General features: G+C 40.1%; 1 protein-coding gene across 1 annotated transcript in view; it reads left to right on the forward strand.

The window, feature by feature from the left end:
- The first annotated feature begins 2,342 nt into the window (after positions 1-2,342).
- LOC111873095 (sphingolipid delta(4)-desaturase DES1) overlaps positions 2,343-14,614 on the forward strand; it is a 32,748-nt gene continuing 20,476 nt past the window's right edge. Inside the window, exons 1-2 of the mRNA XM_023867505.2 lie at positions 2,343-2,537; positions 9,118-9,294. Coding sequence (XP_023723273.1) covers positions 2,456-2,537; positions 9,118-9,294 — 259 coding nt within the window. The 5' untranslated portion in view covers positions 2,343-2,455. The remainder of the gene's footprint in view (positions 2,538-9,117; positions 9,295-14,614) is intronic.

The following is a 14,614-nucleotide window of genomic DNA, read 5'->3' on the forward strand; positions in this document are numbered from 1 at the left end:
AAGGTTGTTCTTTGAACAACGCAAGACTGTACTGAAGTGGTACCGGGCGAGGCGCAATTGAAAATGAACGATACTGTTAACCGCCACAGTTGTGGCTATTGGACTCCTGTAAATCCACATGTTCACGTGGCAAGGAAGTGAATCTACGGCGTGTTAATGTGTGGTGTGGTCTGTTATCGCGCGGTTTGATTGGTCCTTTCTTCTTTGAAGGTACCGTAACTGGTCAGGTGTATCTCGATATGCTTCAGACATCGATTTTCCCTGCCATTCAAGAGCTGTTTGGAGATGAGAGATTTTAACTACAGTAAGATCAAATAAGATGGTGCTCAACCTCACTACCATCGAGATGACAGGGCGTACTTGGATGACACTCTACCTGGACGATGGATAGGTCGAAGAGGTGCTATTGAGTACCCACCACGGTCTCCAGACCTAATATCTCTCGACTTCTACCTATGGGGAACCTTAAAGGATAAAGTTTATCGACAAAAGCCATCTACACTGAACGCGCTACGAGAAACCATCGAAGCGTTGTGTGCAGCCATCACACCGGATACACTGACAGCCGTAGTTCGCTCAGCAGTTCGGCGGCATCGACACTGTTTAGCCGCTGATGGTGGTCATTTCGAACACATACAATGAATCTCTCTCTCTCTCTCTCTCTCCGCGCAAGAATTGTAACTACATGTCATTTTGTTCCAAAGATATTGACTATTAAAGAGTGAGTATATTTTTTGGACCCCTCTGCATTATTCCATTCAGTGTTAAATTTGTGAACTGTAGCATATTTCAGATTCATAAGGTTCGTCATAGCTCTGAAATTATTTTATTACTTTTGGCATTGTCACGTGTTGGATGTGTCACGGATTCAGCGAATCTTTATTGGACACTCACACTTACACACCATACAATTATCACTTGCAGTATTACAATTACTGCTTACACAATACCTCGGCCAATACTTCTGTAGCTCCAACTATCTAAAGTGGCAGCTTCCCGAAGGCGGACTTCTTCGGCGGCTATTCCAAGACTCACTTCTTCTTGTCGAAGCTGGGCTATTTATACCTCGGCGGTTGCTATACAATGTGCCTTTGTTATAACCGTGGAAACTCATCTCTATGCAATTCTCACTGCTAGAATTACAGTATCGCTATTGTTACTTCCTATGCAACGGTCTGTTCTAGCGTTTCCATAGAAGTGACTCTTCTGGATTCCAAACAAGTTACATTATGTTATTAAATTCAATATTAATCTTGTTAACATGGCGTGTTACAGACTCTTGAGGTTTCTCATACTACTGCAGTTATTATTAATAACCAGAAATCTTTGTTCTATATAGCTTTCAAGTATAAGCTGTGAAGAAAAGTTACACAGTTGAATACAGATATCTCTGATGAGAACAGATTTTTCATTCAAGTACATCCAACTTCAGCTTACCTGACTATCTATGCTTCTAAGTGTTGTATAAATGGTATCCTCGTGTTTCCAGTGCATTTCAGTTACGGGACGTTGGATGGTTTTAAACGAAACATTCTTATTTTACAGGCACTGATGAGAAACTTTCTCCAGAGAGATTTATTTATTTCGTCTCTATAGATCATTGTTACATGATATAGGACAAGTCAGTTACTGTACATTGGCTGATTACAATAAGAGAATATAATTACAATGCTTACAATTGTAAATGAGTAAACTGATGTTAACCAAACTCCTATCTAAAAATGATGAAGAACCTCTAAAGTACATGAAGTAAAGGTGACAAAATTATTCATTGATGACTTGCGAACTCGGGAATCAGGTGCCGATGTATGCATATGTGAGAAATTGGGAAAAGATGACTCTACTAGTTTTGGCGTGTTATTTGCCTGGCAGTAAGAACATTACCCCAGAAATTGGATAACCTTCATTGAAGGTTCGTCGCCTGGGAACGTCATGTTGTATGAAGATTCGTTGCCTGGGCCCGTGTTGTTGAATGAAGGTTCGATGCTAGGGAACGTCTTGTGTATTAAACAGTGCATATGAATACTCTTTGGAATTCTAGTGAGAGTTAACACGAAAGGACCGACTGTGAAACGACTTGTTCAATATTTTGTGTTATAGTTACGTTGAATTGTAGTTACATCGCTGAGTAATAAAGTCACGTCGCAAGAATATGCCTCGAAATCTTATTTCACAAGAGCATAGAATAATACGATATTGAAGTAAGAAAGAATCTTCTTACCGATTGAACCTCCGGCGGTGGCTACAGACATTAGGCATCAATATTCTGAATAAGAAAAGTAGATAGCAGCACAATTCATCTTTCGTGTGAGTGTGTCAGAGGCGTCAGAGGGATCGGAACCTCGGAACCGCTCGGAACGGTCAGAAGCAGTCAGAACTGGTTGGAAGAGTGGGAAGGAGGCGTTTCCCGTGTGATTGTGAACGTTTTATATAGCACGTTTCTTGTTCCCCGAAAATGGGAGCTCATGTGTCGAGAACTGACTTTGAATGGACTTATACAGAAGAACCGCATGCTAGTCGACGAAAAGAAATTTTAGGTAAGTGTCCTCAATGCATTTCCATGTGCAAGGGAGAACAAACAGCTGTCCGTATTTTGAATTGCTATAATGTGAAGTGATATAATTTGCAAGCCATAGCCGCCTTTAAATGTAAAATTGAATATTGAAGCACAGAGTTTTATGAACTATGCTCTACTAAGAGCAGTACTTAACAAAGAACTACTGACTGCCTTATAATTACATGTGTCAATAATGGTTACGTGTTAACTTCAGATCGAGGAAGTGTATGATTTGACCAAGTTATTTATGAAATTTAATGCGGGACAGAGGCTCTTGAGCTCTTGACGCGTAGTGATAGTACAGCGATGAATATCCCACAATGCAAAATAATGCAGCTTAACACAAACTTACTCATGGAGCTGAACCCTTCTGGAGGAGCCGCCAATTCTGCAGCCACTCAAGAATTCCCCAGCATTTTATGGAACCCGAAAGTTCATTACCGTGTTCACAAGAGCCCTCCACTGGTCACTATCCTGAGCCAGATCTATCCAATCCATACCATCCCATCCTATCTCTCTTAAGATCCATTCTAATATTGTCCACCCACCTATGCCTTGGTCTTCCCAGTGGTCTCTTTCCTTGTGGCTTTCCCACCTATATATGCATTCCTCGTCTCCCCCATTCGTGTTACATGACCTGCCCACCTCATCCTCCTTGACTTGATCATTCTAATTATACTTGGAGAAGAGTACAAGTTATAAAGCTCCTCATTATGCAGTTTTCTCCAACCTCCTGTCACTTCATCTCTCTTTGGTCCAAATATTCTCCTCAACACCCTGTTCTCAAACACCCTCAGTTTGTGTTCCTCCCTTAATATCAGGGACCAAGTTTCACACCCATACAAAACCACAGGCAAAATTATAGTTTTGTATATTCTAATTTTTATGTTCTTGGACAGCAGACAAGAAGACAAAAGGTTCTAGACTGAATGGTAGCAAGCATTACCCGAGTTCAATCTCCTCTTAATTTCCTCCTGAATCAGGTTCCGATCTGTTATTGTTGTTCCTAAATATCTGAACTGTGCCACATTTTCAAAACATTTGTTTCCTATCTTTATGTCATGATTTTTCCCTGCATTTTGGTGATGAGACAGTAACATGTACTTAGTTTTCTCTGTGTTTGCTTCTAGACCAACCTCTTTACTTGCATCAATTAAAGAGTGTATGTTTTTCTGTATGGTATTTACATAATCACCCAGTAGATTCACATGATCGGCGTACACCAACAGCTGATGTGTCCCGTTTAATTTCAGTCCCACCTCGTTTCCCTGGACCTTCCTAATTGCATATTCTAAGGAAAAGTTGAAAAGGAGTGGCGATAAAGCATCTCCTTGTTATAGGAAATTTATCAGACAAATGTTTACCTACATGGGCTTTACTACACGTTTCGTTTAAACACATTTTAATCAACCTAACTAGTTTCATGGGTATCCCAAACTCTATCAGAATATTGTACAATACTTCCCTCCTAACTGAATCATAGGCTTTTTCGAAATCTATGAATAGCTGATGTACTGTCTCATCGTACTCCAATTTTTTCTCCAATATCTGACGAATGCAAAAGATCTGATCTGTAGTTGATCTGTTACGTCGAAACCCACACTGATGATCCCCAATGATTTTATCTATAGGGACTTAACCTTGAAAGAAGAATATTGGACAAAATTTTATATGAAGTTGATAGAAGTGATATCCCCCGATAATTACTACAGTCAGTTTTATCACCCTTCTTATGAACTGGTAAAATAATAGACTCCTTCCACTGATCATGCCCCCATATTACATTTGTGAATTTTGGGCATAACACTGCATATAGGATATTGGTGGGATAGCCAGAAGGAAAGAGACCACTGGGAAGACCTAGATGTAGGTGGGTGGACAATATTAAAATGGATCTTAGGAAGATAAGGTGTGGTGATACAGACTGGACTGATCTGTCACAGGATAGGGACCAGTGGACGGCTGCATGACCATGGTAATGAACTTCTGTTAAGAAATTCATGAGTAGCTGCACAACTGGCAGCTTCTCAAGAAGGGCTCAGCTCCTTGAAATTAGTCATATTACAAGGTGGTTGAAATATGCCCGGAACTGATTTTTTTTATACCATAATTGCCAAACACATGCTTGCACATGTCAGTCTTCAACGTACTCCCCTCCAGAGTTAGCAAATTTTTTTGAATGTTCTGGAAGCATCCTGATCCCCTTTTCAAAAAAGGCTTGTGGTTGGCGGTGTATCCACTCCCGAACAGTCTGGATGATGGCGTCGTCGTCCACAAACCGCATGTCTTGCAAGTCTGATTTGAGCCTTCTGAACAGGTAGAAATCACTTGGGGCCAAATGGGGACTGTACGGCAGATGTGTCAGAAGGTTCCATTTCAGTTTCTGGAGGGTTTCCGTTGTTGTTTTGGCCATATGAGAGCGTGCATTGTCTTGAAGGAAGGCTACCCGCTTTCCACCTGTGTTCCGCTTGGAGCGGAACTTTTCCTTCATGTCTGTTGCCAGGAGGTCTGAGTAATAAGCTGCATTGACTGTTCTGGCATCTGTCAGAAAGTCTACATGGGTAACCCCCTGCCAGTCCCAGAAGAACATTGCCATCACTTTTCCTGCCGAACGGCTCCTCCGTGCTCTCTTGGGTTTGCGAGAACTGGTATGCCGCCACTTGCGTGATGACTCCTGGGATCTTGTTGTCTTCTGTTATGTCATGTTCTATTAACACATTTTATCCAACAGTTTGCAATTGCCATTGAACCCACTTTGTATGCAACATAAATTCCATAACTTGCAGTTCTGAGTTTACAGTGTCAGCAAGTAGCTACTAGGCTGTGCAGACTCAAATAATGCTTTGACTCATGGGCTGCCATATTCTATGGCTTTTTGCCCCCTCATTTTTTTTTAATTTCAGGATATTGACAGAAGGATAGGGTTGGATAGTAATCCCACATTAACAAACATTGTATACACATTTCTTGGAACACAAATCACCTCTTACTGGCAGTGCTTCTTGGTCTGGAAGTGGTGCTAACTTTATGTCATCTGAAGAAAGCAGTCTTCTGGGATTTGGCACCGTGTATATGTGGTGTTAACCGACGTTTCGGAGGAACGTATCGCCCCCATCTTCAGGGTAGAAGAAAAAGTATAAGAATTCTGCAAGCGACAACACCGTGAGAAACGGTAAAGCAGACTGCTTTCTTCATAGTCACCGCCGTGAAAGCCTCAAATCTTACATTTATGTCATCTGCTCCAGCACATTTGTCCCAGGAGCTCACAATTGCCATTTGACTAAATTTCCTACAAGCTAAACCAGAATTATATGCAACATTTTTCAGCACTGATGTTTTTAGAAATTCTGAATTTATAATTCCACAAAATAGCTCATCATGATAATAAGCATTGCAAGCTCCAGTTGTACCATGATCCATGGGCAAATCAGTGCAGCCATATTCTTTAACAGAAATACAACTCTTTTTGCTGTATTTTAATTTTAAAGACAATTAAGGATTGGCTGGGTAGTGATCCACCTGTAACAGAGCCTTTTCTTCAAGTTTTTTTGGAACATATAGTGGATGTTACTGATAGAACAAACTCATTTTCAAATCATGAAATACAAATGTCTTGCAAACGTTGGAACTGTTTTGTAGATCACAGACACAGGTTTCATGATGACATACTTTAAACAGTGTGGACTTTGATTTTGTACCATTTCACGTGGTTTTAGGTTGTAGATTTTTGTTTCAGCAACAGTCACCCTCTTTTGTTATTTTTGTAACTGTTTTGATGGATGTTTTTTAGATTGCATGATGTTTCACGTACAGTTTTTCACCCAGAGTAACTTTTTATCCACTAAGCTCTTTGTTCTCTTGCTCTTTTACAGATTTTTAATTTTTATAAAACATGAACTAATTGTAGCTCTAAGTACTATATGTACACTTGTATAAAATATATCTGAGCTACATTTGCTGTTGCTAATAAAAACATGGGATGGCCAGCCAGCCAACCAAGGTACAGGGAGGGAGAGGAAGACCACCAAGTGCTAGCCACATACAGAAAGAACCTAATCCTACTTTGTACTGTCAGATGTAAAATTATTATGTTTAAGTGTGTAGCACTTGAGGGTTAAGATGTGTGCCTCTCTTGTTAATGCTTTATAGTTCTTTGATTCACAAAATATAGTGTAGTGTAAAAGTTAGTTTTGAAATTAAAAGGAGAAGAAGTACACTTGTAGGTATGGGAAGTAATCTATGATGTAAAGACTTTAATGGATTCTGAGGTGAGGAGAAAGGAATCACCCATTGGAATTAAGAAAGCACAGTTTGAAAACAGCCAAAGCAACAGGAGGGTCTCATGATGCACTGAAGGAAATTAAAAGAGAGCCAAGTAGACTAGACACTGCAGAAGGAACTCCTTTCTTGACACTCCCCCCCCCCCCNCAAAGAAAAGAACAGCAAACATTGAAATACCAGCTACATGGACTTCACAAAGCTGCAGTTTGTACAACTGACTTCTGTATTACCAAAAACATGTACCAATTGTTGAAACTCTTCAGCGAAAGCTGAAAGACAGCATAAACTTTCAAGGCTGCAGTACCACATTAAGAAAAGTTTTAAAAGAAATTGGGTTTTAAGGAGGGTGGAAAACCGCAACACAGCATCTTCTCTTGATTGAGAATTCAGGCATTCCAGACAAAAGACTAAGACCCATGCATTGATTCAGGATTGAAAATCATCTAATAATATGCATGGATGAGTCATGGGTACAAAAATGGAATATTCCATTTGTTGGTAATGTGCTGAAACCAATCTACTTCAGGTCATTAAACATTACCAAGCCCTAGTAAGTACAGTCCTCAATAGATAAAGTATTGGAAAGGCATGGACAGAACACTCTTTTTGCCACCCCATAACCCTGATTTAAACCTGATCAGAAATATCTGGGCAGAAGTTAAGGGCCATGCGGCATCAACAAATGTTATTTGTAATATGGAGGATGTGAAACGCTTGAAGAAGTATTTCATGGTATTGGCGAAGAAGACTGGAGGCCACTTTCTGAGCACATGAAGTTGGAGAATGAGAATTGTGATAGAGATGAGCATTTTGACTGTACAGTTGACCTATCATGGTCACTTTGAGAGGTGTGAAGATTGATGACAGTGACAGCAATGAAGAGGACAATAGCCCGGATTCACATGATAACAAAATGGGTGCTATTGCATTACTCACAGGAAACAATGGATTATGGCAGCAAGTGCTTAATGTTTTCGGTTACACTGCACATGCTGAGAGACACTTTGCCATCCTGCTCTTGCCTTGCCCTTTCCATCTTCATCCCTTCCTGTGATGTAGATCAGGCTCAGAGAAATTTTGCATGATATGTTTTTCCAGTTTATATGATACAATTTGGCATAATATTGTGACGTGGGTGGCGCAAGAGGAAGTAGGGGTCACGTGAACTCTGTGGTCTCGCGAGTGACGTCACATACCCCCACTCCTTCCATAATTATTCAACGCTCCGTAAACGCCCCTCCCCCACAGTGACATAAGAGCACTTCCCACAGTGGCATAACAGGGGGCACCATGGTTACTACACAACAATAAACAACTCTCGGCAGCATTCCTCAGCAGCGCCTGTAAACAAGATGTTACGCAACAGTGGTAGCTATCACGTAACTGTTTTCTGTGTTGTCAGTGCAGAAGCTACATAACGAGGAGTATTCGTCAGTGTAACCAGAGTTACTAGAGTAGTAAGTATTGAGTTACGAGTTGAATTGTAGCAGTCGCCGAGTTCAGTTGTAGCAAGTGAATCGTGAACGTGAAGAAGACCAGAACATGTGATTAGAGGTGATAGTGTGAGAAGGTATTGGGTGTGTGTAATACAGTGACACTGGTATAGCTCCCATATTGTACTGTGAATAAGTGAAGACTATTGAAGATAGAGTGATCAGATTATTGTGTAGGGTTTATAAATTGTGTAAACCTGGAACTGTGTTATAATTAATTGTAGTTACGATTTGTAGTTTGTTGAATAAACCCATTAACAATCTGAACAACGTCTTCAGTGGAAAAACACGTTACAATATGTCTGCAGATTATACAGAGAACTATAAGGTGAAGTTATGACCACTTGCTGAGATATAGTCAGTCATTTGGGTGCTTTCCTTGCATCATTCACAGAATTAATGCTATTGTCTGCAAACACTAAGTTGCCCTCCAGTATCTGAACCACTGTCATCCTTCAATAAAGGAGTTCCAAGAGAACACTAGAGAAAACTAGAAATCGCAGCAAGGTGTCGTGCCCTTTCATAAGGGAGTGTGGACATTGACCTTTCTCCATATCTGTGCAGCTCAACTTAGAATATGGAAACACGATCACCTGAATAATTTTAAACATATTTTGTGCAATTTCTATGAAATAAAATGTGACTGTCTGGGGGGTCATGATCAGATCGCTGTACGTTTTAGTGCGGTATAAAGCTGTGAAGTGTGTTGAGGTATTGTAATGTGTCTTAATTATTATTTCACATGTTTGTGACAGTTTAATGGTTTTCTTTTACTTTATATTGCAGAAAAATATCCTGAAATCAAGAAACTGTTTGGCTATGACCCATACTTCAAATGGGTAGCTACGGGGATGGTTCTTGTTCAATTTTTCATGATGTATGTAATGATAAATCAGTCGTGGCCCATGATATTCCTGGTTGCATATTGTTTTGGTGGAGTCATCAACCATTCTCTGATGTTAGGTGAGTTTTTACAGTTAATTTGGCACTCCTTCCCCCACAGATTCCCACACAGCCTTCACATTATCCTCAGCTGAATTACTCTACCTATCTGACATTCATCCTGCTAAACCTTGAGCTGAAATCCTGCCAGCAAATTTCATATGTAAATCATTGCAATTAATTTGTTTACCAGAAATGTGTGACAAGCGTAGTACTTTATACAGGTCACCTGCTGTTGGGGTGGTGTAATCAGTGAGCTCATACATGTTGCTCCTTTGGAAATTTCAAGAAGTGTATACAGGTTTTTAAACCATGGAGATCTTCATCCAGTCCTTTTTAAATGTTCTGCAAGAGTTCACTTTCATATTTTCACTGAATTTTACTGGGTTTCTCAAAAGTCTTTATGCAAGAAATGTGAACCTGCTCTGAATTTTATTCCATGTATATTGCTTTAAAACTTCTGTATAGAAGTTTAGAAAGTCTGAAGTTTCTGATGCATGCAGGAGTCATTTTGGTCTCCTAGTAATTGAAGAGTAAACAACTGCCTAGTGTTAGGAATGAAATCAGCCTGTTTTGCCACATCCATGGTACCAAATGTTACGTTTTCAGTTTTGCACGTAAACATAGTTATTAGGTTTTGGTAATACGTGTAACATTTTACATGAACTGGGAGTTAGTGTAGTAGATGGAAAAATTAAGACAGTGAATTAAATTTGGCATATTCAGTATTGGTGATAGGATAGTGCATGTATTAATGAAAAAGTGTATGAAATTTTTTTTGTAATATTTCAAGGTTAAGAGACAAGTTGACAGGCCTCGGCATCACTATTAAAATGAAAGAGTGCTTAAGGAAATAGGGTGAAAATTTAATTGTTATACACTGAAGATGGAGACAGCAGGCTTCTCCAAAATATTGGTGCCTATTTACCAATTGACATGTGATCACATACCAGAATATCCATCACTCTGAAAAGCTCAGTTGTCATATTTAAAGTTGCTTTGTTCCTGTTCAGAAATCTACACTGTCTGTCCATGCCTCCATCATCACTGATTTGGAATTCATTCAACACAACTGATAACCAGAGAATACTTTATTGCAGAACTTGAACTATGTCTGTTTTTAAATAAAAGTGACAGTTTAAAATTTAGTTTCTCAAATGCTAGTATCCTTAGTAAGTACCTTGTCTGTTTGTTGCCTTGGTTTTGTTCAGAAGTAGCTGATACTTGCTGTGAAACAGATTTGTGTGTTATTTGGTTGTATTGCATTTTATTAAAAAGAAACAGTAAAGCTATCCCTGTAACAGGCTGTGGAGGCCCATAAGGTTGTGAGACATCAAGGCTTCCACATTTTCTAGACAGTCAGCTCACAGATGACCTTATGTGCCAGCGGCCCTTTACTCCCAGAAAGATTCCTGGCACTCATTTCTGTTAGAGGCTGAGTTGACCCCAGGGCCATAATGCAGCTGGAAGGATTAGGTCAATTGGAAAAATCCAGTTACCTCATCAAGAATTGAACCTGTGACCTTCAGGCTTGTATTGTAGTGCTTCAACCAAGGAAATGGGAATGATTATCTATCTGATATCATTCTATACAACTTATATCTATTGCTGTAGAAATATGATGTTATGCTAAAATGGCAAACTTCCTGGAATTTTATCTTGATCAGAACTTTCATCGATGTATTGTTCGGGTTAGTAAGCAAAAAGCAGTTCAAAATCATAGGCTTGTGCTACACATTGTGACAGTTAAGTTCCCAGACTGAGGTCAGAAAAAAAAAGCACACACAAAAAAGATAAATATTTATGAATGCCATCACTCAGTATAGTCCCCGCCCTCTTCCGCACAATGTTTACATCGCTCATACAATGAATGAAGTGCCTGAGAAAACGCTTCTTCCTGTATTGCCTTCAGTTGTCTCATCACAGTCTGTTGGTTCAATGAAACAGCATCAAATCTCGTCTCTTTCATTGGAATTTTTAATTTATGAAATGAAAAAAAAAGTTAGCCGGTGCTAAATCAGGGGAGTAGGGTGGATGGGATAAAATGGGATCCCTTGTTTCACCGAAAACTTGGAGACAGTGCCTGAAGAATGCACCAGTGCATTGTCATGCAGAAGATAGCAAGACCCACTTTCCTGAAACTGAGGCCTAACACTATTGATCCCTGTCATTTATTCTAACATCTGAACACTCAGAGTTCAATCTTCGGCCAAACACTTTTGAATGACTTCCATCGATTCTTCTATTCTAGAAGTTGAAGGACAGTCTTTCTGTTCATAGTCTTGTAATGACTCTTGCCCTTCTTTAAACCTTTTATGCCATTCAAACACGCTTGTTCTCGAGAAACATTCTTCACTATACACACTTTTCAACATATCAAACGTTTCAGTAGCTGTTTTCTTTAATTTTACACAAAACTTAATTGCTTCTCTTTGTTCCATTATAAAACCTTTGGCATAACAAAAAAAACTAACTTCACCAAAACAATTGTAATCCTCATATGCATCAACCAAACAAGTTGAAACTTGCATAGCTTATAAATAAACTTTCTCTCTAGCTATTCGTGTTCATCCCCAAAAGGTGACATTAGTAGTATTACTGTAATAATGTCAATTCAGGAACTTATTGTCATCCTGTGTATATATTTTAATATCTGCTTGTATAGATGCAACGGTTTTGCATATGTGATTTGTCTCAAAATGTTAGGCTGGAGACTGGAATACAAAGATGTGCAGTAAGTTGTCACAGCAGTAATACATGTGTGTTGCTTTCAGAGTTCAAATCTTAGTCACGGTCTGACTACAGTAATTTTGAGTTCATAATCCCTTCAGGTTCCATCAAATATCGGGAAAGTCTTGAAAAACTGCACAGCAGGTGGTTTCTTAAGAAGGCTCAGCTCCATGGAGTTAGTTAATCCCTACCACATTCATCCTGATTGATTGTTCTGCTTATCTATTCATGCAGCTGTTGATACAGTGTTATGAATAACTGAATAAATAAACATAAAGAACATGTGATCTGTGGGATGCATTTTTGGGCTAACATAATTGAAACTAGATTCTAAAGGGTTAAGAATTACTGGGTTTTTAGACTTTGTTCATTATCCAGTATTCTAAAAAACACTAGCGAACACAACATTTCTGAAACTGGATCTGTTTCTGTCCTCAGGTCAAGGGGGGAGACACGTACTTTGCGTCTGTTGGAAAGAGCTAACCCCAATCACTGGACAACCTATGTTAGTATAATGAATGTGTAAGAGGTGGGCCTTCTTGGCCCTTGCACCGGGACCACAGTGACCTATTGTGCCATATGTTAGTATAACTACAGCTATATAAACACCTGAGACCAGGCTTTATCAGTGGGAGATAAAGGGAAAATTTACAATAAGAATTGTGATAAACAAAGCACAGACCTGAAACTAAGATAGAAAAGGAGGTGGAAATTCCCAAACTCCAGTAATTCTGAGCAAAAATTAAAACTGTTAAAAATGTCACATATTTGTGACTAGACACAGGGTTTGGATTGGTAACTGGATTTGTTGAACTCTTACAAATTGTTACTGCAAGTAATTATAACACTTTCACTAATCTACACACTTTACAGTTCAGTACAACACCCACACAGTCTTCTCAGTCAGCTGTGTCTTCACCAGCCATTGCCTGGTAACAACCCAATGATGTCCTCTGTTTCCATTGTTTCTGGCTGGTTACTCACTTTTTCTACAAACAGGTCAAAGTTATTTTATGGCTGATGGTCAGTCAGTTTCTTGGTGTCAAGCCCCCACATGACACTCAAGACCAGATTTTTGTTACTGTCAGACAGCTGTGGGTTTGTTGATATGGGGCTTCCTCTCTGACAAGAAGACAGGTCTGTTATTTACAATTGCTGCTGGCCCTCGCCCGTACAGTCACTCTCGGGTCCGAGTCTGAGTCCTGCGGGACTCGTCACTATATTTTACTGTCTCAGATTTGACACTCCCCCAACCTGGAGGGCCAGGTTCCCATATTTATATCCCACAGAAACAGGGTGGTCCAGTTATACCACCAGCCCTGGGTTCCCCTTTCATTGCCTCCTATGACTTCCAGAGATACAGTGTAGGTATTCGAAGCTGTCTCCATGCAGAGAGTTCCAAACAGTCCATGACCAACTCGTTATATCATCTCAGCACAGACCCAATAGAAAACATCGTTTCCAACAGTCCTTCTGTTGTTGTGTTCATGTTCATTGCTGTGAGAATGTGTTTGTTGCACCATGGAAACTTGTTTAGTTTGCAGCAGATGACTTATCTTGTTAAATTATGCCGTCATCATGTCACATTGGTTGCTCCTTAAGGCTGCTCATCCGGAGTAGCCCATAGGCATGTCACCAAATTATTCTTTTGATTTATGGGGCAGAACTCCTGATAGAGGCTGGTACTCCCACAATTCCAGTGTGTAAGCTTAGTAGTCTTCTTTTATTTGGGCAGGGGTTGGCTTCTCCCCAATGTCCTGACACTTGTGTTTCGCAGTTTGATGGAAGACTGACTGCCAGCTCTACGACTTTCAGTCCTAGAGTCTACTTGAGTGGCCTCTTGCTTCTTGGGCCTAGCTATTGTCTTATGGCATGTTCTGTATGCCGTTGCTGAATTCCTGGCCTGGTGTCCCACAAATGGGTTTTGTGTCATGCAGGAAAGACTCAGTGGGTTATTCATTCAATGGCAGTGGCGGACTTCTGCAAGGTTTCACCATAGTCTTGGGTCCATGTTTTCTGTTGATTGTGGTACCCTATGGCCAGATTCTGGTCCCCCAAATAGGCCCTCAGTTGGTCCAGTGGTCTCGTACATTCCTCCTGTATGGTCTTTATGTAGAACATTACAAGTCCAGTACTGCAGGGTGGTAAGCACGTGAATGCTTTCTGCACATGGTAAATCTTCACAGTGTTCTGTTACAGCCTCCATCTTTTCTTGATTGATTTCCATCACTTCTAGGTAGGCCTCCATCTTTTCTACAACATTTGTAATGCAATTTAAGGTATATTGCCATAATAAATGTGAAATCTCTAGCTACAGTGATTCATTGGTTATCATCATAACAGAGCTAAACACAGGTTTTGTGCACAGTAGTCTTCTTGTTACACATTACTTACCTACTTACTCACGGAGCTGAGCCCTTCTGGAGGAGCCACCAGTTCTGCAGCTACTCAAGAATTTCCTAGCATTTTGTGGAACCCGAAGGTTCATTACCGTGTTCACAAGAGCCCTCCACTGGTCCCTATCCTGAGCCAGATCTATCCAATCCATACCGTCCCATCCTATCTCTCTAAGATCCATTCTAATATTGTCCACCCACCTACGCCTTGGTCT

Source organism: Cryptotermes secundus, unplaced genomic scaffold (assembly GCF_002891405.2).
Source record: "Cryptotermes secundus unplaced genomic scaffold, Csec_1.0 scaffold120, whole genome shotgun sequence".
Lineage (NCBI taxonomy): Eukaryota > Metazoa > Arthropoda > Insecta > Blattodea > Kalotermitidae > Cryptotermes > Cryptotermes secundus.